The 25325-nt window shown below is 33.7% G+C and overlaps 1 protein-coding gene across 5 annotated transcripts in view; it reads right to left on the reverse strand.

Annotated features, from left to right (window-relative positions):
• The window catches only part of LOC119541935 (activating transcription factor 7 interacting protein), a 129968-nt gene that overhangs the window by 82642 nt on the left and 22001 nt on the right, over nucleotides 1-25325 (reverse strand). For 3 of the 5 annotated variants that reach the window (XM_037846315.1, XM_037846312.1, XM_037846313.1), the window contains exon 2: nucleotides 1854-3355. In XM_037846315.1, the coding sequence (XP_037702243.1) occupies nucleotides 1854-3348 (1495 nt within the window). In that variant the 5' untranslated portion in view covers nucleotides 3349-3355. Of the gene's footprint in view, nucleotides 1-1853; nucleotides 3356-18752; nucleotides 18776-25325 lie in introns of those variants that run through there. The other 2 variants (XM_037846314.1, XM_037846316.1) reach the window with 2 other exon arrangements.

Raw genomic sequence — 25325 nt, forward strand, 5'->3', positions numbered from 1 at the left:
TTAAAGAGAAGAGCACATAGGCTAAGAACCAGTGTATAAGCCACACTTAAACACACAATACACAAAATTTTCTTCAGAAAGGAGGGAAACACACAAAATACAAGTTGCCAGGTAATGTATTAAATCTGTCCCTAAACTTATCTTCCTAACAGAATAACATCAGATAAAAGTCTAAAGACAAGGAACCAAAAATAAACCCAACTTTGAATTTTCAAAGTATGCCATATGGATGTACTAATATTCATCACTCTGCATTTCACAGCATTGTGTGGAATGGTCTCCAATCCCAACATTCTGACATAAAGGTAATAAAGTGCATAAACTCATTAAATTATAAACTGCAATTTGCTATGACAGTCTTATACAGACTGCTATAAGGCTTTTTAAAGTTCTTAACACAATGCCAATCTCTATATAAATACTTGCTGAATAAACGAGCGAAGTTCATCAGAAATACTGTTAACTATTACCTCTCCAAAATACAAATTTCACCATATCTTTCTTCTGTTTGAAATCCTTCAATGGTTCCCAAGTGCTTCAAGTGCCATGATAATATTTTAGCATTCTAACCAACAAGGTGCTTCATGATACATTACTCTTACATTATCACTCATTCATTCACTCTACAAATATTTAATGAGCACTTACTATGTGCTCAGCACTTTACTGGCCTGGAGGCTGAGAGTAGGGGTGATAGCAGTTAAGGTGGTAAGAAGAGATTGGATTCTAGACCTGTTCTGATGGTAAAGCCAACGGAATTTCCTGACAGACTGGATGAATTGCAGGAGGAGACAAATAATGACTCCAAATTTTGGTATGAGCAAACAGAAGGATGGGGCTGTCATTAAGAGAGATTATCCTCACTAAGCCCTATGTTACACAGATACTGAAAGACAAGCGTCTCCTTGAATATGTCTCATGCTCTTATAAAGTTACCCTCCTCAAAATTCCCGAAATACCAATTAGATATTATCAATGTATTCATCTTATTGTATTCAATGGCCTGTAATCTAATTATTGTCCGCATACTGGGGGCAAGTACTGAATTTTATCTCTGAATCCCCAGAACCAAGAAGAAGTTAGCCTGTCCCACTACAAAGGTGTAGTGAATCAATGAATGCTTTTTGGAAATATAATCAGCTTTTAATAAGAGAAAATCTCTCCCTCCTAAGGTGGTTATGATACAGTCCTGCCTCCTTTTTTTTTTCCTTTGAAGAAACCAGTAACCAGATGATAGAAAGATCACTCCTCCCTGGAGCTCTAAATCTAAGAAAATGTGATACAATGGGAACATAAAGGTATTCATGACAGTCTCAAGGAAACTGAAAAGGTTTCATATGATGTTTGAGTTTGATCATGAAAGCAAAGTAGGATTTTTCTCCTTCTCTCCTTTTTCTCTGGGAAAATAAAATGATGGGAGATGGAGGCACTGAACAAATTATAAAGTTTATATACCTTTCACATAAAGGTATATAGAGTAACAGGGGTCTAATGAAAAGAAGTAATACAACCAAATTAAAGATATGGGTTATAAGAAGATCATCTGGAGAATCAGCACTTAAAATTTTTATCTAAACTGTTACGTTGCTCCATCTTATCCCTACTCCTAGACTGTAAGCCACTTAAGGGGCAAGGGTCATATTTTCTACTTACTTTATCTCCCTTTTAGCACAATGCTGCTCACAGAACAGGTACTTTATAATTCTGAATTTGGTAAAGTTACAAAGTATGAGATCTTTCTAGTCACCACCATTTTCAACTTTTTCTCTCTAACTGAAAGAAATGTAAAACTCTGCAATTACATTTTTATTCAAGTTAATAAAAATCTTTAAAAATTTAAATAACCTGCTAACCTGCAGAGCACGTCTCATTTTGTGATATAACTTCAGACTCATCTTTTTCACCAGAAACATCCTCTTCATCAGAGAGGACTAAAAAGGCCTCTTTTGGCAAACTCTCACTACTTTCTTGTTTAGATGGTGAACCAAATGAGCCTTCCATTTTCTCTTCCAAATCAGGATTTGTCTCATCAATTGGAAGGAGAGAAGTTTTAGAAAAGCAAGTAAGTTCATCTTCAGCTGGTGCAAGCTTTTCCAAAATAGGAATGATTTCATCTGTCTCCATAGAATCTGTGTTTTCTAAGATATTCTCATTTTTGTCATCTTTTAAAACATTTTCATTAACAGTTTCTGCAAGTTCTGCAGATTTTTCACCTTCATTCTTTTCACCTTGGTCAATTTCCATACTGCTAGATATAGCCTCTTCTCCAAGAGCCAAAGTATCTTCATCTACCTTCTTTCCATTTTCAGGAGATAGATCTGAACAAATAATTGTATCATCAGTTTCTAGAGTTTCTTCATTAATATCAATATTACTGTCATTTTTATTTTTCTCTTCAAATGAGTCCTTACTTGGAATCTGGTCTAACTGTTCATGGTCCCTATTTTTTTCAAAAAAATCATCATCTTTATTGCTATTAGGCTCTGTATTGTCAGTTTCAGGAACTTGTTCACAAACTGGTACAAAGGTATGGTCAATGGCTAGTTCAGAACTGCATTCACCAGAGGCCAGTTCACCAGACGCTGGATCATCAGAGGCCAGTGCTCCAGAAGCTGGATCACCAGAGGCTGGTTCACCAGAGCCTAGTTCACCAGAGGCTGATTCACTGGAGGAGAGTTCACTCAAGGCAGGTTCACTAGAGCTAAGTTTACCAGAAGCTGATTCACTGGAGGCTGGTTCAATGGATGCGGGTTCACCACAGGCAGGTTCACTGGAGGTGGGTTCACCAGAGATGGGCTCATCACCAGAGATGGTATCACCAGAAGTGGAATCACCTGAGCTTGGATGACCTGAGATGGGATCACAGGAGGCTAGTACTCCAGAGGCCAGATATCCAGAAGCTAAATCTCCAGAGGCCAGACTTCCAGAGACTGGGTTACCAGAGGCCGTATCACCAGAACCTGGTTCAGAGGTCAGTTTGGAGGCTGGTTCAGAAGTTATAAGATTAGGAGACAAAGGTTCACAATTTAAATCATCTTCCTGCTTGTTTTTTACATTAACATTTAGGATACAAGTTGTTTCTTTCCATTCTGTTTTATTTTCTTCAGGGTCAAAACAAAACTCTTCAATGCCATTCACCTCTTCCTTGTCTTTAATATAATCCATATTATCCAAAGGTGAAGTTGGGTCTAAGTCTCCATTTTCATGGTTACCATTTAACAGCTTGACGTCAGTTTTCAATAGCTCTTCTTTGACCTTGTACACTGCTTCAAGCTGATGACGATCACTCGCTCTCATTGTTTTTCGAGCCTTGAAGACTTTTTTCTGAGGTTCTTCTATACCATCCATTTTGAATCTTTAAAGAGAGAGAGAAAGAGAGTTGAATAAATGAAACAGAAGCCACTTAATGACACATGCACTGCAAAGTGATGTCACAAGTGAAGCAAGCAACACTTAATGAAATTTTACAATGACATATAAAAAACATCGTAATCCTTGATGTGTTAATTTTCATATTTACTGAATTTATGTAATAGAAAATTCATAATGAGTGTATTCCACACCAGAAGATCAATTACTAAGAAGTATTAAGGGGAAAAAGGGACTAGTTTTCATTCTCAGGCTAATCAGATTCACAGTCTGAAAGAGATACATGAGCATCAAAAAGTAGATGCTTAACAATTTGATTAACAAAGAAAATGAAGAAAAAGAAAAGCATAGAATGAAAGAGTGGAGGTATGGAAAAGAATAGCTACAAGGAAAGGGAGAAGGGAGAATTAATAAGGAAAGTATAAGGAAAGGTTTCATTTGCAACCAGGGACATTCAGATTAACAGAACAGTAAACATTTAATAAGACATTATTACCAAGAAAGTGAAACACAATCCACACAACTGGGAGAAAGTATTTGCAAATCATCTATCCTTTAAAGGTCTACTACTAATACCCACAATATAAAATGAATTATTACAACTCAATAATAAAAACACAACTCAATTTTAAAATGGCAAAGGATCTGAATAAACACTTCAACAAAGGGCCAATAAGCACGTGAAAACATGCCCAACATCACCAGTCATCAGAAAAATGCAAATCAAAACCATGAGGTACTATTTCACACATACTAAGATGGCTACAATCAAAAAGACAGAGAAAAACAACTGTTGGTGAGGAGTTGGAGATACTGGAACACTCTTCCATTGCTGGTAGAAATGTTAAACAGTGCAGCCACTTTGGAAAACGGTCTGGCAGTACCTCAGTATGTTAAACATAACCTAGCAATTCCTACTCCTAAGTATATACTCAAGAGAAATAAAAGCATATGTCCACACAAAACTCATACACAAAAGTTCACAGCAACATTAGTCATGATGACCAAAAAGTGAAAACAACCTGTGTATTTAACAACTGAATTGATAAATAAAATGTGTCATTATATATACAATGGGAAATTATTTGGTATCAAAAAAGAATGAAGTCCTGATACATGCCACAACATGAACCTTGAAAACATTATGGCAAGTGAAAAAAGCTACTCAAAGAAGTTACATATTTTATTATTCCATTTACATGACATGCAGAATAAACAAATCCACATTTACAATGTATATTAGTGGATGCCTAGGATTGAAGGAGGGTGGTGGAGCAGGGAATGGTGGGTGGCTGCCTAAAAGATACAGAGTTTCTTTATGGGGTGATGAAATGTTCTAAAACTGATTACAATGATGAATGCACAACTCTGAATATACTATAAACCAGTATATTATCCACTTTAAAAGGGTGAACTATACATGTAAGTTACATCTCAATAAAGTTGTTATCAAAAATTAAAAGGAGGAAAGTAGGTTGGTTAAAAAGACAATGTAGTTTGTATTCTCTTTCTTTTTTTAATAGTAATATCAAAAAATCCTTCGTAGGGTTTTATTATTCTTAGTTCTTCAAAACTTTATCTTTCCTGGTATTTCTCAGTTATATTATCTGCTTTCTATTTTCACTGATTTCTGCTCTAATATTTATTCTTTGCTATCTCTTCCTTTTTGGAAAAGGTTTAATTTACTGTTTCTTAAATCTGAGGTTCAGGTTTAATCACTAGTTTTCCTTCTTTCCTCTTTTCTAATATATGCATTTAAAGCTATACATTTCCCTCTAAGCACTGCTTTTGTTGCATCTCACATTTTGATATCATATTTTCATTATTGTTTTTTAAAAATATTTCCTGATTTCTTCTTTCATCTATGAGTTACTTTGAAGTGTGTTTCTTTAAAAGATAGTAACATTAGATCAGAGTGAAGCTCATCTAAAAAACACAAGTTTGGTTTCAATTCAAACATCAAACAAAATAATTCACCACATAAACAAAAGGGAAGAAACAAAGTATCACCGCAACTCAACAAAAGTCAACAATGACTCCTGATTAAAACTCTGAGGAAACTAAGAAAACAAGGAAACCTAATCTGATAAAGGATATGTATAAAGAGAACTACAGACAATATCATATTTAATGGTGAAATAAGATCAGAACCAAGACAAGGATATTCTTTCTCTATCTTCCTTTCTATGATAATACCTGGCCAGTGCAATAACTCAAGCAAAAGAACAGGTAAGGATGTGGTCCTGGAAAAAGACCATGTCATCAATCAATAGTAAAATAAAACAAATGTCCTTTAAGGATTAAGATGTGCAAGAGACAGGAATATTGTTTTGATAACAGATATCCGCTTACCATCACAAATACCAGTAGGAATGATGGTAGGATAAACTTGAAGATTCCAAACAGCAAGAGAAAAAAAAAATAAATAAATGATAAAATAATTTCCTGACTCCTTTGAATAGTGTCTTGCTTTGGCTTCAGAAGGAAAAAAATGTAGCCCCTGACATCTGAGAGCAAAATTAAAGTGATCTAATAGCTAAGCCATGTCGCTCTATTGGACGTAACACAAGTTCACAGAATAGCCATGCCGGAAAAAGTCACTGTGCATCCCATAAAATCCCAAACAAAATACCCCCTTCTCACTAAATGAATGACTGCTACATCTTTACCAACTACACCTTTATCCTCAGCTGAATTTGTCCTCCCTATTGATAGGATTGATTTATCCAACCATAGAACTGCCCTAATTTCTGACAGCACCCAATCTATAATGAGGCTCTTCTTCCTCAAGCTCTCCCCAAACTAATCCAAGCAAGCCTCAAATCCTATATTACATTTGTTCTAACACTCTATTACTGATATGCCTCAGTTTCCCCATGGTGAGCATTCTACCTTCCTGTAACAAGTAATAAACCGAACATGTTAAACTACAGGTGTGTTCCTGGTGGTTTTTGTCTGAAAGGCATAAAACAATGGGCTTATCCTATTCTTTCGAGGCCAATACGGGAACCTCAACGTAAAATTTACCACAGATAATATGATAAGTTCAAGTTAAGGGTTATTAATTGCAGTCTAAAATTTCAGTTTCAAGATGGTGCCAGTCTGAATGTATTATGTCCCCCAAAATGCCATTGATGAAATCTTGTGTAGGCAGACTTATTAGTGTTGATTAGATTGTAATTCTTTGAGCGTTTCCATGGAGATGCAAACCACCCAACTGTAGGTGATAACTTTGATTAGATAATTTCCATGGGGGTGTGGCCCTGCCCATTCAGCATGGGCCTTGATTAGTTTACTAGAGCACTATATACAAGCTCAGACAGAAGGAGCGAGCTTGCTACAGCCAAGAGGGACGTTTTGAAGAACACACGGGAGCTGAGAAAGGAGCTGCAGATTACAGAGACATTTTGGAGACCGCCTTTGAAAGGAGACTTTTGCTCCAGAGACGATGAGGACAAATGCCCCAAGAGCAACTAAAAGTGACATTTTTGAGGAGCTGCAACCTAGACAGGAACATCCTGGGAGAAAGCTATTTTGAAACCAGAACTCTGGAGCAGACACCAACCACATGCCTTCCCAGCTAACAGAGGTTTTTCCGGATGCCTTTGGCCATCCTCCAGTGAAGGTACCCAACTGTTGACGACTTACCTTGGATACTTTATGGCCTTAAGACTGTAACTTTGTAACCAAATAAATCCCCAATCCCCTTTATAAAAGCCGATCCATTTCTGGTGTTTTGCAAAAAGGCAGCATTAGCAAACTGGAACAAAGATTTTTCCCACCATCCTTATTCTAAAGTGATATTTACTGAAAAATTTTCTACCCAGGAGACAGAATGCAAATTCTGTAGTAACCTGTCCTGCTAATTCCAAACATACAAAATAATTAAATTTATAATATGGGAAATACGATTAACCTTTAAGTATTTTCAAATACAAAACCACTATTCTTTTGGAATTTAACCTAATACTATCCACATTTCTCAGATGTTATATGTTATCATCAGTAGCATTAAAAGTAAAAATTCTTTTAAAAAATGTATTTTAATAGTTTTTAGTAACCCAATTAAAAACACAAAATCTATAGAGACATGGGTTTGAATTCCAGCCTTCCATGTAATTAGTGTATAACACTAGATAAGCTATGTAACATTTCTTAGTTTCAGCTACCTTAAAAAAAACTGGGTAAGGATTAAATGAGATTCTATATATTAAGCAATTAGAATGTAGTGAACACTCAAATGTTACCATCATAAGCATTTATCTGTATTCAAAACAATGTTTTTAGGCATAAACTATAGTCAGACAAATTTCTGATTACTTTTGCTATTTTGTATATGAACCAGAATATGCAATATGTAAACCAGATATCACCAAATAATATTTAATAAAATAAATACAATGCAAACAATTAAATTCAGCAATAATAAAGCACTGCACAGAAAATTACAGAATAACTACCATCTATACCCACAAGGGAGCACACTACAGCCATTTACCAGATCCACACACAATGAAAAGCAGACAAAGCAATAAGGAAGTAGCATGAACAGCCAGTTCAAGCTAGTTCAGCCATATAGTTGCAAACCAATCAGCAGTCTGTTTTTAGAAATCTACTTTGCATAAACAAAGCATATTTAAGAAAGCTACTCAGAGGAGGGTGTTACCTGCAAATAAGTCTCTATGGCTATATTAGCAGAAGAAACCATTTCTAAGGATCATTTGAAATACCATCATCTGGAATTATGATGCCACTCAAAAAATATTCTACAAAATAAATGGTAACTTTTTAGGTGGCAACACTAGAATCATGAGACTTTCATGTGACAGTAATTTATTTTCACAGGAAAAACATTCTAAAGCAGAAAAAAAATGTCTGCCATATGTAGAAGTAATTGTACAGAACGTGATAAACTAGTTTCTCCTGAAAATATTTTCCATGAGTAAGATATAATTAAAAATGTTTTGAAGACTCTATTCTACATATTCAGATTCAAGAACTCTGGGGAAATACTGCCAATAATAAATCTCTTTCCACAGTATTAACAAGGGTTTCCACCCTTACCAAAGGACTTTATATTTAAAAAAACCAAAGAAGGGTATGTTACCCTGCAAATAAGTCTCTCTGGCTTGAAAAAAAATGTTCAAACATTTGATAAATTATTTTTAAGGAAAGACTAATGAACCTCTTATTCTTAAGCGAAAGCATTTTTTTCCTCTCTGCTTCATTCCCCTCCACTCACCTCTTTCACTCTTCTTTCTAGCAAAAAGATCACAGCTATAAAGCAAAAATAGGAAAGTACAGCATTTCCAAAAGCCATTATGTCTTAACCTACAATCTGCCTGCTCAAAAAGCTAAAGAATTTAGGTGGTTATTCAAGAGCAGCTCACAAACTCAGCCAATCAGCAACCAGCATTCTGATTCCTGCCCAGCAACAGGAGACAGACAATAAGGTCAGAGAAATCTAGTTAAACAAAACCTGGATTAGCGATAGCAATAGTTTCATGTGGTTCTTTGTCTGAAGTAAGTAATCTAGAACATAGTTTGCATGAAGTCCTAAATCCACATAATATTTAATATACCACACAAAGAAATCAGATTTTAGATCTTTTAGGCTACTTTCTGTTGCTTTAATAAATGTTCATGAATTTTTCCAGAAATACGAATCATTTCCTTAACTGGAGAATGAGTTAAACAAAGACAATATACAACAAAAACATAGTTTTCTACACAATGGTTTAGAATCTGCAAAATTCGAAGAAATTTAAAAAAAAATCCGTAGTCTATGTAGTTATAAAAATTTATAAATAAAAAAACAGCAAAACCTTAAATTCAAATGAAAATTCTTTTCATACTCACCTACAACTACTACTATAGATTTCAAATCCCAAAAGTTAATAGTTTTCTGGACCCTAAGATTTACTGTGGATGGCAGTATAAAGTGTTTTTGTTGCCTACTGCACTGACCTGACTTAGTTTAATTCATCTAATGAAATTAAAATGTCTGATTTCTGGACAAGTTATATCAAGTGTTTTAAATATAATATAATTACAAATTCCTTTTCCTTAACTGTTTTCTTGTTTTTTGTTTCTTGGTTTTTTGTTTGTTTGTTTGTTTGTTTGTTTTTTGCAGAAGAGTACAAACAGGCTATATTAGCTCTTCTTTTGAAATAAAAAAGCAAATGTGTGGATAACTAAGTAAATATTCACATAAATTGAATATTACATCATTCTACAGTTCTTTAAATGCAAAATTATTTTTAAAAAACAGGAACTCTACCATCAGAATGTATTTATTCTCAAATTCACTACCTTTTAGATTTCTTAGTAAACAAGTTTAAAAAATAAACGTTTATTTCCCCTTCAATGACAGATGAACCTTGTAATTTTTCAAACATACCCAAGAGGCAGCTTGCTGCAGCCATGCTTACTTTATATGATCTTCCCATAGGAAAAATAAATCAGCAGCTGCTTCAATGCTTCAGTCTTCTGAGAGAAATGAAAATCACTGTCTGATTGGCTCAAAGTAGTGACTGCCTCAAACCAATCAGACATAAGCATTAGGAACCCTGCCCAGCAACAAGAGAAGCAGATGAGGGCAAGTGCTCTACCAAGAATCCAAATGGCTTGAAAATAAAGGTGAACAATGAAATTAGTAATATATCCCTAAGATTCTTTGAATAACAGATCTCTGGTGAGGTTTCTTTGATTAAATAAACTAGGGTCTGTACTGCTTTCCAAGAACAGCCTTGACAAAACAGGCAATACCAGGACTGTTGTGTCAAAACGTATACATACACACACATTATATATATATATTACTTAGAAGTTATGAACAGCTAATGAAATATACTTAAAACTCAAACTTAAATCCTTGCAAAACCTTAAGCAAAACTATTTAAGTGGACTTGATATTTCTATCTTTGACACAGGCACTCCAATTATATTTATGCTGTTAATTGACATTTAGTGTAACTTTTTTCTGAAAGCAATGCTGAAAATAATTTTATCCAAATATAAGTTTCCGTTTAATGGCTTAAACTACAAAAACAGTCAGTAGGCCTAATGATCTATTCTCAAATAATGACTTTATGCTCATGACTCCTAGCCTCTTTAGAAATCCAACTTTTTTACTTAGATGCCCCAGTTTCTCAGTTGAAAACATGAAATTTGGTTTTGTACTACCATATTTTGCTTGAGAATTTTTGCAATACTCCTGCAAAATAAAATCATAAAGGAAAACCACTGCTATAAATGCTAATTTATAACTAAATGCTAATAATCTGTTTTTACTGTTCACTAATCATTAGACTGATAAGCCTGAAAATACAATGGCTTACCCACTTTTGACACTTGTCTGCTTAATTTTAGCATATTAAGGTTTTAATTTTTATCTTAAATACTATCTTGTCATCTCTAATCATCCATTATTTTTCCTAAATTTTGGTAGACTATAATCACTACTTTGTTTAAAAGTTCTACAAAGATTTTCACCATGTTTCCATATTCTTCTCTTGCTTTCCAGAAGTTCTCTCAGTGACTCACAAAGCACTGGCAATGTTTGTCACTTGAGGATCCAGAGACCTCCAGAGTTCACAATTCTTCATTCTACTACACACTGGTTCTTGTCTTGTGAATTCAACAGCTATTCTACCATTTAAAAAAAAAAAAAAACAACTGGTAAATCTATTTCTTATCTAATATTAACAAATCTAGCAAATTATTGAGTGATTATAATATTTAATGCCTCAACAAATAACCCCTCTACCTGTCATTAACCAACTGATATTGCTAGCTGGAGTATCAAAATGTAGAATGGAATATTCCCCAAACCAATTTTTTAAAAACCAGCAACCAAGTAACAATTCCTTGGACAAAGTAGGAGCAAACTATACTCTTGAAATTGTGGTTACATCAAAACCACAACTGTTAGCAGAGCCTAACGTACTGCTCTATCCGCTACTGTGTTCAGAGAAATGCTACGGTGGTCTACATGAAAAAATACAAAATACCTTAAAAAATCACTTTTCCAAATGTATTTTTGGATCATTCTGTTATATAAGCAAATTAAAACTAATTGACCTGATTCAACAAATAGCATTTCACAACACATTTATCAAATCATCCCCTTAAAAAATGTTCCTCTTATCTATCAGGGCCCCACCCAATGGCTCATCCTACTTGTCACCTATCCAAACAGGGAATAAAGTTTCAGAAGACCATGCATTTCTTCAGGAACTTAAGAAATCATTTGTCCAATATCTTTTTCATATTTCTCTTGGCTGAATTAAAACACCCAGAATAATTACTGAAAGGGAAAGATGTAAAACCTTTAAATGTCAGAAAACACCTCTTACTTTTCTTATTGGCCCACCCTAAGGAAAAGGAATGAATAGCTTAGTTTTTGCGTCAGTCAGTTTTCATGAGATAATAATGCAGTAAGAAAAAAATAATAATAATATTAGCTAATAACAATGTTCTCCTAAACAAAATTCAGTCAACAAACTAAGAAAGGAAGGGAACTTCCTCAAGCTGAAAAAGGCCATCTAAGAAAACCCACAGCTAACATAATTAGAGGTGAATGCTCCTGCCCTAAGATAAGGAACAAGACAATGATGCCTGTTCTCACCACTTCTATTCAACATTGTACCAGAAGTTCTAGCCAGAGCACTTAGGCAAGAAAATGAGATAAAAGGCACCCAGATCAGAAAGGAAAAAGCAAAGCTAACCATATTTGCAGAAGACATGATCTTATATGTTGAAAATCCTAAGGAATCCACCGAAAAACTATTAGAACTAATAAATAAGATTAGCGAGGTTGCAAGATACAAGATCAATATCCAAAAATCAATTATATTTCTATACTCTTGCAATGGAAAGCATGAAAATCAATCTAAGAAAATAATTCTATTTACAATAGCAAATAGCATCAAAAACAATAAATTCAACAAAAGTAGTATAAAAATACTATGAAAACAATAAAGCAAAACAGTTGGAAGTAATTAAAGGGCTAAATAAATGGAAAGACATAATATAGTCATGTAACTACAGATTCAAACCAATCCCTATCAAAATCCCAGCTCTCTTCTATGCAGAAATTGACAAGATGAACTTAAAATTCATATGGAAAAGCAAAGGACCTAGAATAGATAAAACAGTCTTGAAAAAGAAAAAGTTGGAGGACTCATACTTCCCATTTTCAAAACTTACTGCAAAGCTATAGTAATCAAACAGTGTAGTACTAGCATAAAGACAGACATATAAATGAATGGAATAGAACTGACAGTTCAGAAACAAACCTTCACATATACAGTTAATTGATTTTTGGCAAGGGTGCCAAGATAATTCATTGAGGAAAGAACATTCCTTTCACACCAAATGACACTGGGACAATATGTTACCTTCATGCAAAAGAATGAAGCTGGGTCCCTATCTCACACCACATACAAAAATTAATTCAAAATGGAACAAGGATCTATGTTTAAGAACTAGAAATATAAATATCTTACAAGAAATTATAGACATAAATCTTTGTGATCTTGGAAGAGGCAATGGTTTCTTAGATATAACACAAAAAAAGAACAAGCAACAAAAGAAAACATTTTTACTTCATCAAAATTTAAAACTTTCGTGCTACAAAGGACACCATCAAGAAAATGGAATGGTAACTCACACAATGGGAGAATATATTCGCAAATTATTTATCCTGTAAGGGTCTAAAATATACAATATATAAAATATATTACAATTCAATAATAAATAATCCAATTTTAAAATAGGCAAAGGATCTGAATAAACATTTCTCCAACACAGATATACAATATCACATGAAAGCATGCTCAACATCATTAACCATCAGGGAAATACAAATCAAAATCACAATGATATACCACTTAATACCGACTAAGATGGCTACACTCAAAACGACAGAGAAAAATGACTACTGGTGAGGATGGGGAGAAACTGGAAACCTAATGCAATGCTAGTGGGATTGTAAAATGGTGCAGCTGCTTTGGAAAACAGTCTAGTGGTTTCTCAGCATGTTAAATACAAAATTACCATATGACACAGCAATTACACTCCTATGAATATACCCAAGAGAAATAAAAAACATAAGTACACACAAAACATGTACACAAATGTTCATAGCAGCATTACCTACAGTAGCCAAGAAGTAGAAACAACCCAGTGTCTACCAACTGAAAAATACATAAACAAAGTGTGGTATATAAATCCATATAATAGAATATTGTTCGGCTATGAGAAGGGAAAAGTACTGATAAATGCTACACTATGGATAAAACTTAAAACATAAAACATGCTAAATGAAAGAGGCTATTCACAAAAGGCCACATCTGTATAATTCCATTTATAAGAAATGACCAGAATAGGCAAATCTATAGAGACAGAAAGTACATCAGTGTTTGCCAAGGACTGGGAGGAGTGGGGGGGGGGGCAGAAGGGGTGGTGGAAGGGAGTGAATGCTAATAGGCAAAGGTTTATTTAGGGCAAGTGGTGAAATGTTCAAAAATTGTGGTCCTACAACTGTGTGAATATACTAAACACCACTGAATTGTACACTTTAAACAGGTAGATTTTATGATATGTGAATTGTATCTCAACAAACCTGTTACAAACACACACACACACATACACACACAATAGTTGAGTTTTCTGATTTTCATTTTTAACCTAACCTCACTTCACTGGATTATACTTCCATCATGGAAAAAAGTATACCAAGAGAACTAGATTTCTAGGCCAACAAGTATTTGTAATTACACTGTTTGTTAAAAAAAGCTGATAGACGTAAAATGACACCAGCCTTGTATTCTTATGTGTTCATCCTAGATAGATCACTTACTCTTCTCCCTATTAAAAATGGGATATAATTCTCTAGTATGCTTAGCACACAGCATGACAGTAATGGACGTTAAGTTACCCACACAAGATAACAGATCAAAGCAACTCTTATCAACAACAACAATAAAAAAGTACTGAGTGTGATATGAGTGAACATTCCAGGTTCAGATATTAATAAAAGACTTCTACACATGGAAAACGCAATTAACTATCTTTGTGTATTAGGGCTAGAAAGTCTTAAGTTAAACAGAAGCATTTTCTTCTGTTCATAGCTATAACCAAAAGGCCTTAACTGTAATAAAACTGATAAATTTATTTTCATATGTGGTATACTTACTGAACTTCTGAAACTACATATGGATTTGTTCACACTTTACCAATATTGCCTTTATTCAATACGCTGTATCTTGTCACCATTTACTGTTATTTGCCAGTACTTTAAATGTATTGTTGTAGAAACAATTATTATAAATGGACTATAATACCTTTATTTATTGTCTAATAAAATACTTTGGTAGTTCCTACCACATGTTGTTTAAGATTAAAACATTAAATTTCTGAAGCATTGATGACAGAAAAGCATCTCAAAATACACTGATATCATTATAATATGCTTCTGAGGTCACTTAAAATAACTATTGTGGTGCAATACTGACGAACTACATAGTATTTGGCAAATAGTATATACTCAGTAAATATTGGCTAAAGGAGGAGGCACTATATGCATATTAACTAACTACTAAAATAATTCTTAAATTTGAAAAAAATTAAATATTCTTTTAGGAAGCAAAAGTAGTAACCTAGAACATTTCTGAAAGAAATGTAAACCAAACTGCTGGCATGTTCACATACTACAGGTTTACATACAGAGGATAACCCTTCTTCTGGGAGTCAGGATGCTTATTTACTAACCAAAAATAACAAGATATATCCACTTAAATGCAATGCTGTCTCTGATAGCACCAGTAAAATTAATCAAATCTGACACAAGAGGCATTTTTCAAGCCTTATTAAGCCTGCTTAAATGGTCTGATTTCCTATTTCAAAAAATAAAATACCCTTTTAAAAGGAATCCACTTTTGCTCATTACCACATAATGATTAAAACCCTCTTTAAAATAATAAACATACCCCAAAGGGAGCCCCCTGAAGCCATCTTAGCAATTCTCTCACAGCAACAGAAACTGAAATGCAATTTGCATAGTCATTGTGGTAGGTTAACAAAGCAGGCTTATGTAACCAATCAGAAAGCTAGAAATTGGACACCCATAAAAGGAGAAATTTTAAATCTGCCCAGCAACAGCCTAAAAATAGAAACAATATGCTGGTATGAATCCAAAATGTGAATTCATATCAGAGGACATGAATGCAAGAGCAAAGCTACCACCAGAAAAAAGTTTATTTACTTGAGGAAAAAGATGTGCCTTATATTTCACCATCTAAAATATATGACAACTTTTCTCAATAGGTGGCATTTAAAGAAAAATAAAAGCTAAGCTGAATCAATGGGCCACTTGCATGTAACATGACATCGCCTATAATACTTTATTTACATATGTGTATATTTCAATGCTGTTTCTTCTGCCCCTCCCCTCAAGAGAGTAATGAGGCACATTAATCAGTTATAATCTGTTCATGGATCTCAAACCTTCAAATTTCTCAAATCTGAGCATCGCTGCATTTTGTTCCTAGCATTTTTCCCTGCAATTATTTGGGAAACTAAGTTATGAGTAAAGTATTGTTTAGCATGTATTAAAAATACAAAGATTAAATAACTTATCAAAGTAAGTCTCTAAATAGGATAGGGAGTATGCATGCCTTAATTTTTTTAACAAACTTCTCCCCATCATACAGTCATGAAGTCTTACACACAGCAAGCATTCGATAACTGTTTTTGCAAATTAAAATAATTCCTATTAGTAAGGGAAAAATTATTTTATTGCTCTTGTAAACAAAAGTGAAATAAAGCATATAAAAATATAATCTGTATAATACTACTATTTTTGATTGTTCTATTTTTGCCTGAAGTGGGGTAATGTTAAAGTTGACAATGCTTGAAATTTCTCAGATAACAATGTATTTCAAAACTTGACAACCTAATATTTAAAATGTGCATTTCTTTGGATATTAGGAACTTACTCTGGAGTGGATTTTAATTCTAGAGAGGGCAAATAATGTACAGTCTAATGTAGTAACTATCAAGAGGATTATGGGTTAATAAGAAATGACTAAACCAGCAAAAACAGGAAAAGAAAACTTTTAATTTCACAAATTTGGATTACAGCTACTGAAATGAAAGGCTCGTTAGACATAGTCATGTTAATAAACGTTGTTTATCAAAGTACATGTTCTGTGCATTTCTTACATCAAACCCTCCATCAATGTGTTTTAATGAAATCATTAATATTCAAATGTCTCCTTGATCACTGTTATCCAAAATGCAAAATCATATATGTGAAACTATGAAAGCCTAAAATATTTAACTATGAAAATTGTATGAGAAACATTCTAATCATAAATAAAACTTAGAAGCAATGTTTTTAAAACATCTAGGAACACAGAATTGTTTTAAGCAACAAAAAGTGCTCCACTGAAGGGTAAAAAAAAAAGGGCAATCTAATGCTCCTTATAATCTAAACATTTAACAGTGGCTCAATTTTTAAGGGAAGTTTAAACAAGTTTTAAAATAAAAATACCATTACTGTAAACACTGATCGAATAAAAAGTAGCTTAGCTTAATTTTCTTTTTGTTTTTTAATGTAGCATTCACACATGACTTAGACACCCCAGTCAATGAACAGTATGCACACTTTCAGAATTTAAATCTTATTTATACATAGATACTGTTTACTTATTTGAATAAACTTATCTGCATCACAAAAGAAATTTCAAGAAAATCGAAAAAGTATGCCATTTTGCAGAACATTATTCAAAGTAGCCAAACATTTCATAACATACATAGCAATCTGAATTGTTTGGGGCAGGATAATTTGGAGAAGTTTAAATATTTTCAGGAACCCCATGCTCTCCATCCTAAACACCTGTCCTCTCCAAAGAAATTTAAAATGGCAGTTGAGAGCCAGATGTTCTGCCTCCCTAGCCTCTATGTACAGAGGTCTAACATTAACAACAAACATAATTAAACCTAAAGAAGAACCCAAATCCTCTTCCAAATTCTGGAGGAAACTCAAATTTCTCTTTGTGCCTGTTACTTTTCTCTCCTATACCAAAGCACCACTGCTGGTGTATTATCCCTTCTTGTAGATCTAAAATTATTTGTATAGTAACTTTTTCAGCCAGTCCTATTTACAAACCTACCTCTTACTTCAGTTTAGAACTTAAAGAAAAAAGCTAACCCTTTAACCCAAGAGTTATGCTTTTGAAAGCAAGATCTCTACTGGGTATAAGACTCAGAATGGGCCAGCACCTCCTTTGGGAACAAAGAAAAAAATTACATGCCCACTCTAAATTTTCCCTAACAACAAAAAATGCATAAGAATACAATTTACTTGTATCTAGCAAATGTTCCTAGGAAGCTTAGTTTCATAGCTTGGGCTATCAGAAGCTACCATCAAAAGTTTATGGTGTATTTAAGAAAATACAGGGTTTCTTCATCCAAAACCAAGACTTAGCACTTTGTTTCATCTTTCAGAACCTTAATAAATCTGCAGAGATCTGAAAAAAAAATAACACCACATTTTGGAAACTCTCTTAACCTCCCTCATCCTAACCATCATACCAAATGAGCCAATGGTCTCCAACAATTCTATAAACATATTGACTTAAGACCCAGAATAGACTGGGCGCTTGTAGCTAGAGGCTTCTCTATTAAGCTAACATTCATTCTACTGCTCTCACCTAAACCTGTTCATGTTAGTTGTGCTTGTTACTGAATTCAGTTGTACATTTTAATTGTAAATTACATAAATCAATTAAATTTTGTGTAAACTTATGAAATATGAGTGCAACAAGAGTGAACTGCTAGATTTGCAGCAATAAGAGGATGTTATAGCAGAAAAAAATGCAGATCAGGGCATGGGAGAGCTTAGGCAAATTATTCAACATGTTTAGGTCTAAAGTTTTCCACCTGGAATATAGGGAAATCAAACCAGAAGATCTTAAAGGGTCCTTCCAGTTTTCATTCTTAAATAAAATTTTTTAACATTCCAATCCAAAATGCACTGCTCTACTGAGGAATGATAAATAAGCTAATGTATTCATATATTCAACATTTATCAAGTGCCCACATGGGCACTATTATAGTATAACTTTTAAGACACTCTAGAGAAATGATGTGATTAAAAGTCCAAAATATAGCCTACCATTAAAACGTTACTGCTTACAGATTTTAGTGTAAATGGGAAAGAGAAATACAAGCAGCAATACAATGTACGGCTATCCTTCTACATGAATGATCATAAAAATTAGGAGAAATTCTCTAATTTCCATTAACTGTCAGGTCTCCAAAGTAGACTGTTTAATCCTATTATTTAAACAACATGCTTTTAAATGTGTACTTACAGAGTTCTTTTTGTCTTTCTGATAGGGTTAGGACTCCCAATTTTTATGAGCCATATTTCTGAAAATTGACTCTGTACCAAAAAAAACAAAAAAAATCACTCAAATTCAAGTGGGAGAGGAAAAAAATGAGCATGCCTTTCTTTCCAATCTCAATTTTAATAGCACTTCTGCTTATAACCCTATTTATAATTCAGTTATAGCCACAAGACTTCACAAGCAGTTGCTAAGCAACAGCAACATGCTGAGTTCAAGGCTACTGGAAATCTGGCTCTCTGCCACATGAGAATATTTAACTGAGCCTAGAGCCTCCAGAATTAAAAAAGAAGAAGAAGAAGAAAAGGAAGGAAAGGAAAAATGAAAGAAACATCCCAAAGAAATGCAGTGATAAATGCAAATAAGCCATCAGGTACAACCAAGCTCTTTCGAAGAGTTCACAGATTTAGATCAAGGATTTTAATGCACTTCTAAATTATACTTCTAAATTCTCCATCATCTCTTCTATGTTGAGTTAAAGATTCTGAAGCTATTCTACTGGTGACAGAAGAAATATTCTGATCAATAAATATATTGTGAGAACAGCAGCCCTTGGAAAGACTAGAAGAGCAGTGTGTGGGAATTTTCTATGTTGGATCTTTAAGCCAGGAAAAAAGAAATTATCCATTTCCTTCATATTCCTTTTTTCATGTATACCTAGTTAACTACTAAAACTTCTCTACCCCAAACTGCACTGTTTTTTCAATTTTAAACACATCTAATTAAATAAATAAGAATATTAAGAAATATATTAACAACCCCCAAATGCCAAATTAGAAAAAAATGTAATTGTCATTTCTCAACAGAAATTGCAAAGACAATACTCACCCACTAACACAAATAAAAATTAGGAACATAAAAATCACTCCTTAAGCTAATAAAGACTACTTCAAACTAACGATAAAACATCATAGACGCTTCCATTAAAAGCAGGAACAAAGGATGTGATACTATCTATATACATTATTGTTCCAGAAATTCTGACTATTAAAAAAGGTTACCTAGAAACATTAACACGTATGAAAAAATTCCATGTTTACTAAAGTAGAGGTATTAAAATACTCGAAATATTAGTGATATTTCAATATAATAGATAAAAGACTCAATGTGGAAGAAACATCAATTCTTCCTGGATAAAATTTATTAAAAGTAACTGTAATGGAAAAATATTCCTTGTTCACAGATAGGAAGGCTAAATGTCATTAAGATGTCAATTCTACCCAAACTCATCTACAAATTCAATGCAATTCCTATCAAAATTCCAACAACCTACTTTGCAGACTTGGAAAAGCTAGCTATCAAATTTATTTGGAAGGAGAAGATGCCTCAAATTGCTAAAAACATTCTAAAAAAAAAACGAAGTGGGAGGACTTACATACACTCCCTGACTTTGAAGCTTATTATAAAGCCACAGTAGTCAAAACGGCATGGTACTGGCACAAAGATAAACATGATCAATGGAATCAAACTGAAAATTCAGAGATAGACCCCCAGATCTATGGTCGACTGATCTTTGATAAGGCCCCCAAAATCACTGAACTGGGACATAACAGTCTATTCAACAAATGGGGCTGGGAGAGCTGGATATCCATATCCAGAAGAATGAAAGAGGATTCTTATTCATTGTTGGTGGGACTGTATAATGCTACAGTCACTCTGGAAGACATTCTGGCGGTTCCTTAGAAAACTAGATACGAGTTACCTTTTGATTCAGCAATTGCACTTCTTGGTAAACACTCTGAAGATCTGAAAACAGAGACACAAACAGATAGCTGCATGGCAATATTCATAGCAGCAATATTCACAATTGCCAAGAGATAGAAACAATCCCAAAGTTCCTTCAACAGATGAGTGGATAAACAAATGTGGTATATACATGCGACGGAATACTATGCAGCAGTAAGAAAGAATGATGTGAAACATATGACAACATGGATGAACCTTGAAGACATAACACTGAGCGAAATAAGCCAGGCACAAAAAGAGAAATGTTGTATGCTATCTGGAACGTGAACACTGTAAAAAACGTAAAACAAATGGTTTATATTGCAGAATGTAGGGGACCTAGCGACAGCAAACAGCGAAGGAGGAACAATAATCTAATAAGAACAGAAAAGTTAGAGAGAGTAAACAATGTTATGGGAATGCTCAGGAATGACTATGGTGTATTAATTTCTGAGGGGTTTGGTAGAGAACAAGTTTGCAGAAATATAGTTATTCTAGGTTATTTGCTTTTCTTATTCCTTTGTTGAATTATAGTCTTTATTTATGGGAAGTAGGGTAGGAACATGTTGGAAGCAATGTATCTTAGGTTATTTGTTTTTTAATTCCTTTGTTTTGGTTTTGCTTGAAATGTTATTCTTTTATTGTTTGTTTTTTAATTTTTTGATAAACTTAAAAAAACAATGAATGAGTGTGAAAAAAAGTAAATGAACAATGGGGGGAGAAGGGGAATGCAATGTTTTGGATGTTCTTTTTTATTTTAATTTTCATTTTATTTTCTGGAGTAATGAAAATGTTCAAAGATTGATTGTGGTGATTAATACACAACTATCAACAACTGATTATACACTTTGAAGGACTGTATGTTATGTGAATATATCTCAATAAAATTGCATTAAAAATAATCAAAATTCTATTTAGTTATTTTTATATCATAACAAACTTTTTAAAGTTAATCTGTAAGGGAAAAAAAGGCAAAAACAGGGAAACATGGAAATCAAAAGTAATGGAAAAATGATGCTTGCCCTCTCAGATGTGTTAGCATTTGACAAAGCAATAATTATTTCCACAAGTATGAAAAAACTAGTACTAGTACATCTCTTTGATACACCAAAGGCACTCCGAGGTGTTTATCTTAATATAAACTCACATGTTCAAAAAAAAATCTTAATATCCATCACTAAGTGAAAAAGTTAAAAAAAACACTGGAGCATCTACACTAAAGAACACTAAGGAGTTAAAAAGAATGTGGCAAACCTCTTTCATGGCCATGAAAAGATCTCTGAGAAAAAATTACTAGGGGTACAAAGCAGTTGCAGAACTCTTAGTAATTAGAGTACAAACGCTAGGGCCAGACATACCTTTTTAAACACTAGTAATACCATTTCCCAGTTAAGTTACTTGCCCCAAATACTTAACCTCTCTTTGCCTCAGTACCCTTATCTATGAAACTGAGACAATAATTAATGACAATCCTCAGAGAAATGCTATAGAAATAAATGATAATATATACAAAGCACTTAGGTATAGTCATCCATTAACAAATATTTCCTGGTTTCATGCCATTGTATTTTAAAACAAAAAATAATACATGTCTAAACATGTATATATGCACATGATTATTTTTAAATTCTGGAAGGATAAATGCCAAAGTACTTACAGTAGTTCACTTGGGGATAAACAAAGCACAAGCAATCTAAGGTGTAGAGACTTTCACTTATATTTGATATACTAGCTGGAATTTTCACAATGAAAACACACTAATGTATTTATATTTAAATTATAAAATAAAATATAAAGTTTGCTGGCTTACCCCTCTTTTTTTCAATGCTAGTTCTAAGTCAGGGCAGTAAAGACATTTATGAATGTGGACAGGGTAGTGACCCACATAGACACTAAGCCCCAGAAAGGGCAGGAAGGCTACCATATAAAAGACAAATACCAGCATGCAGAAAGTACCACTCCCCAACCCCTCACGATCACTTCACAAGCATCCAACCACAGAAGCACAGGAAATTTCAAATACAAAAATCATACAATCAAGAATCAAAAAAAAAAAACAATTACATAAATAAATAAATGTAGGTGCCAAACCCCAAACAAAAAACTAGCTAATTAATGAAATAAACAGGAGACAGTTAAAAATAGCATATCTATTTACTCAAAGTGTATGAGATGTCATGATGGCCAAATGAAACAATCAGATAAAAAAAGAAAATCAGTCTGAAATCTTGGAAATTCAAAATAGGGCCTGCATTGATAGCCACATTTGAAGTGACCTACTTAAATGAAAACCAGATGTTCTCACAATGTTATACAGAGGAAAAATAGAAAAGATAAGACATAGGGGATATACTCAGAAGCAACCATCTTTAGAAAAAGAGAACTGAGAAACAAGGGAAAAAGAAAAGAAAAAATTCATGCAGCTGAAAATATATATATATATATATTTATAGAAAGGCCTATTTAAAGCCAAGACAAATGAAAACAAGCAAAAAAAAATCTGGACACCTATTCATACTGTGATAAAATATTAGCAAATCAAAGAGAGAAAATACTACCAAGTTAGGGTAAAAAATCATTTACCTACAAAGGAAAAAGAATTAAATTGGCATCAGACTTGTCATCAGCAATACTGAATACTAAAAGAAAACCACAGTACCTTCAAAGTTCATGAGAAAAAATAACCTTTTATCCTGGAGTTCCATCGCCCACAAAACTAGGAATCAATGAGGATAGAGAAATAGAGGTATTATGTCAGAGCAAAGGCTGAGAAAATACATCTTTGCTAAAATAATTACATGAAGATATACTATGGGTACATGACAGCAAATAACCCTAAGAAAGAAATGAAGTAAGAACTACAGCAACACTCCAAGAAACAAGTAAAACTCAGAGGCAGGCTGAAATAATTGAGGATTCTTTATCTTTAAAATAAATAATGTGAAACTAAATTCCCAGATGATTACAATATGCCAGCAGATTTAGGAATTGCAAAATATAGGCAAAAATATAGCAAATAATCAATCCCAAAAAAACCTAGCAGCTTTCAAACCAGGTTTAAACAATAAGGAAAATTAATATCAGACATATACTATAAACAAGAGACACACCTATAACAAAACAATGAAAATTAAGAGATGGACAATGTATACCTTTGAAAGACCTATACCGTTTCAAATCACAGAAAGCAATTAACAGGTTAAAATTTTTCAGGAAAAAACTAATAAATCCACAAACTGACCTCCTCCTAAACACACCTCTTTCTAAAGTTTGCAGATCAAAAAACAGAAATGATTAAGAATATATTTCCCTATTAACATGCTAGAAATAGTAAAGTAAATAGACTTGCATACCACACACACACACAGACACAATCACACAAGGCTGCATTCTCTAGCCAAATGTAATAGTTAGATACGACAAAAATGGAACGAAAGGAAAATGATCTCCTTATAAATTAAAAAAATACCTTTAATTAAAGAGGAATAACAACAATGCACTAACATAATACAACCAAAATAATACTAAGAAGAAAGTTTATAGCCATAAATACATATATTAATGAATATTAATAATATTAATTAAAAATCAAACTCAACAATGCTAATAAAGGAGGGAATTTATAAATTCAAAGTTAGGAATTAAAATACAATCAGAAAATTATGAGAGAAAAATCAGTAAAACAGCGGGCAATCAATGAAGCCAAAAGACAGTTTTTCGAAAAGATTATTAAAAAGAGGAAAATATAGCAGGCAGGATCAAGAGAAAGCATAATAAACAACACCGAAATTACAAAAGACACAAAGGTTATACACTTGGTTCAAATATTCAAATATATTAAAGGTTATCAATGGAGTATGTAAAAAAGACAGCCGGATTTTAACTTACTGCAAACTGTGCTTGTTTGTATATATTATGTCCCCCGGAAAAGCCATGTTCTTTAATGCAATCTTGTGGAGGCAGACCGATTAGTCTGTTGATTAGGGTGGAACCTGTGATTGAATTATTTCCATGGAGGTGTGGACCCTGCCCATTCAGGGTGGGTCTTGATTAGTTCACTGGAGTATTTAAGAGAGCCAGGAGATGACCCAGACATGTGCGGATGCTTCGAGATGCTTTGAGATGCCTGGAGATGCTAAGCTAGAAGATGGAACCCAGAGTTTGCCCTGGAGAAGCTAAGAGAGGACCCCCAGACACTTAAAGAGAAATGCCCTGGGTGAAAGAAGCTGGGACGCACAGGAGCTAAGGGAGAGGAACCAAGACAGACACCCAGAGACATTTTGGAGAAAGCCATTTTGAAACCAGAACCCCAGAGCAGATGCCAGCCACGTGCCTTCCCAGCTAACAGAGGTGTTCTGGACGCCATTCGCCTTCCTTCAGTGAAAGGATCCTCTTGTTGATGCCTTAATTTGGACACATTTTTGGTCTCAGAACTTTAAATTTGTAACTGACTAAATCCCCTTTATAAAAGCCAATCCATTTTTAGTGTTTTGCATAACGGCAGCATTAGCAAATCAGAACACAAACCCAATAAAACAAACCCAATAAAACTGGCTGCCAAAAATGTAAATGCAAAGTTAAACTGCAGGAGAAGTCAAGGAGAAGAGGGAATATTTTAAAGTATTGTGTTTAATTCTGAGCATCATAAACAGAGGAACTTTTAAAAATCATAGGACAAACAAGAGAATGACCTAGAAAACATGTCATGTGAAAAATGGTTGGGAAAATGGAGGATATTTAGCCTAGAAAACATAAGGGAATTTTAATCGTTTTCTTCAAATACTACATATCTGTAATGTAAAAGAGATACAGATA

This window comes from Choloepus didactylus, chromosome 8 (assembly GCF_015220235.1).
Source record: "Choloepus didactylus isolate mChoDid1 chromosome 8, mChoDid1.pri, whole genome shotgun sequence".
Taxonomy (NCBI): domain Eukaryota; kingdom Metazoa; phylum Chordata; class Mammalia; order Pilosa; family Megalonychidae; genus Choloepus; species Choloepus didactylus.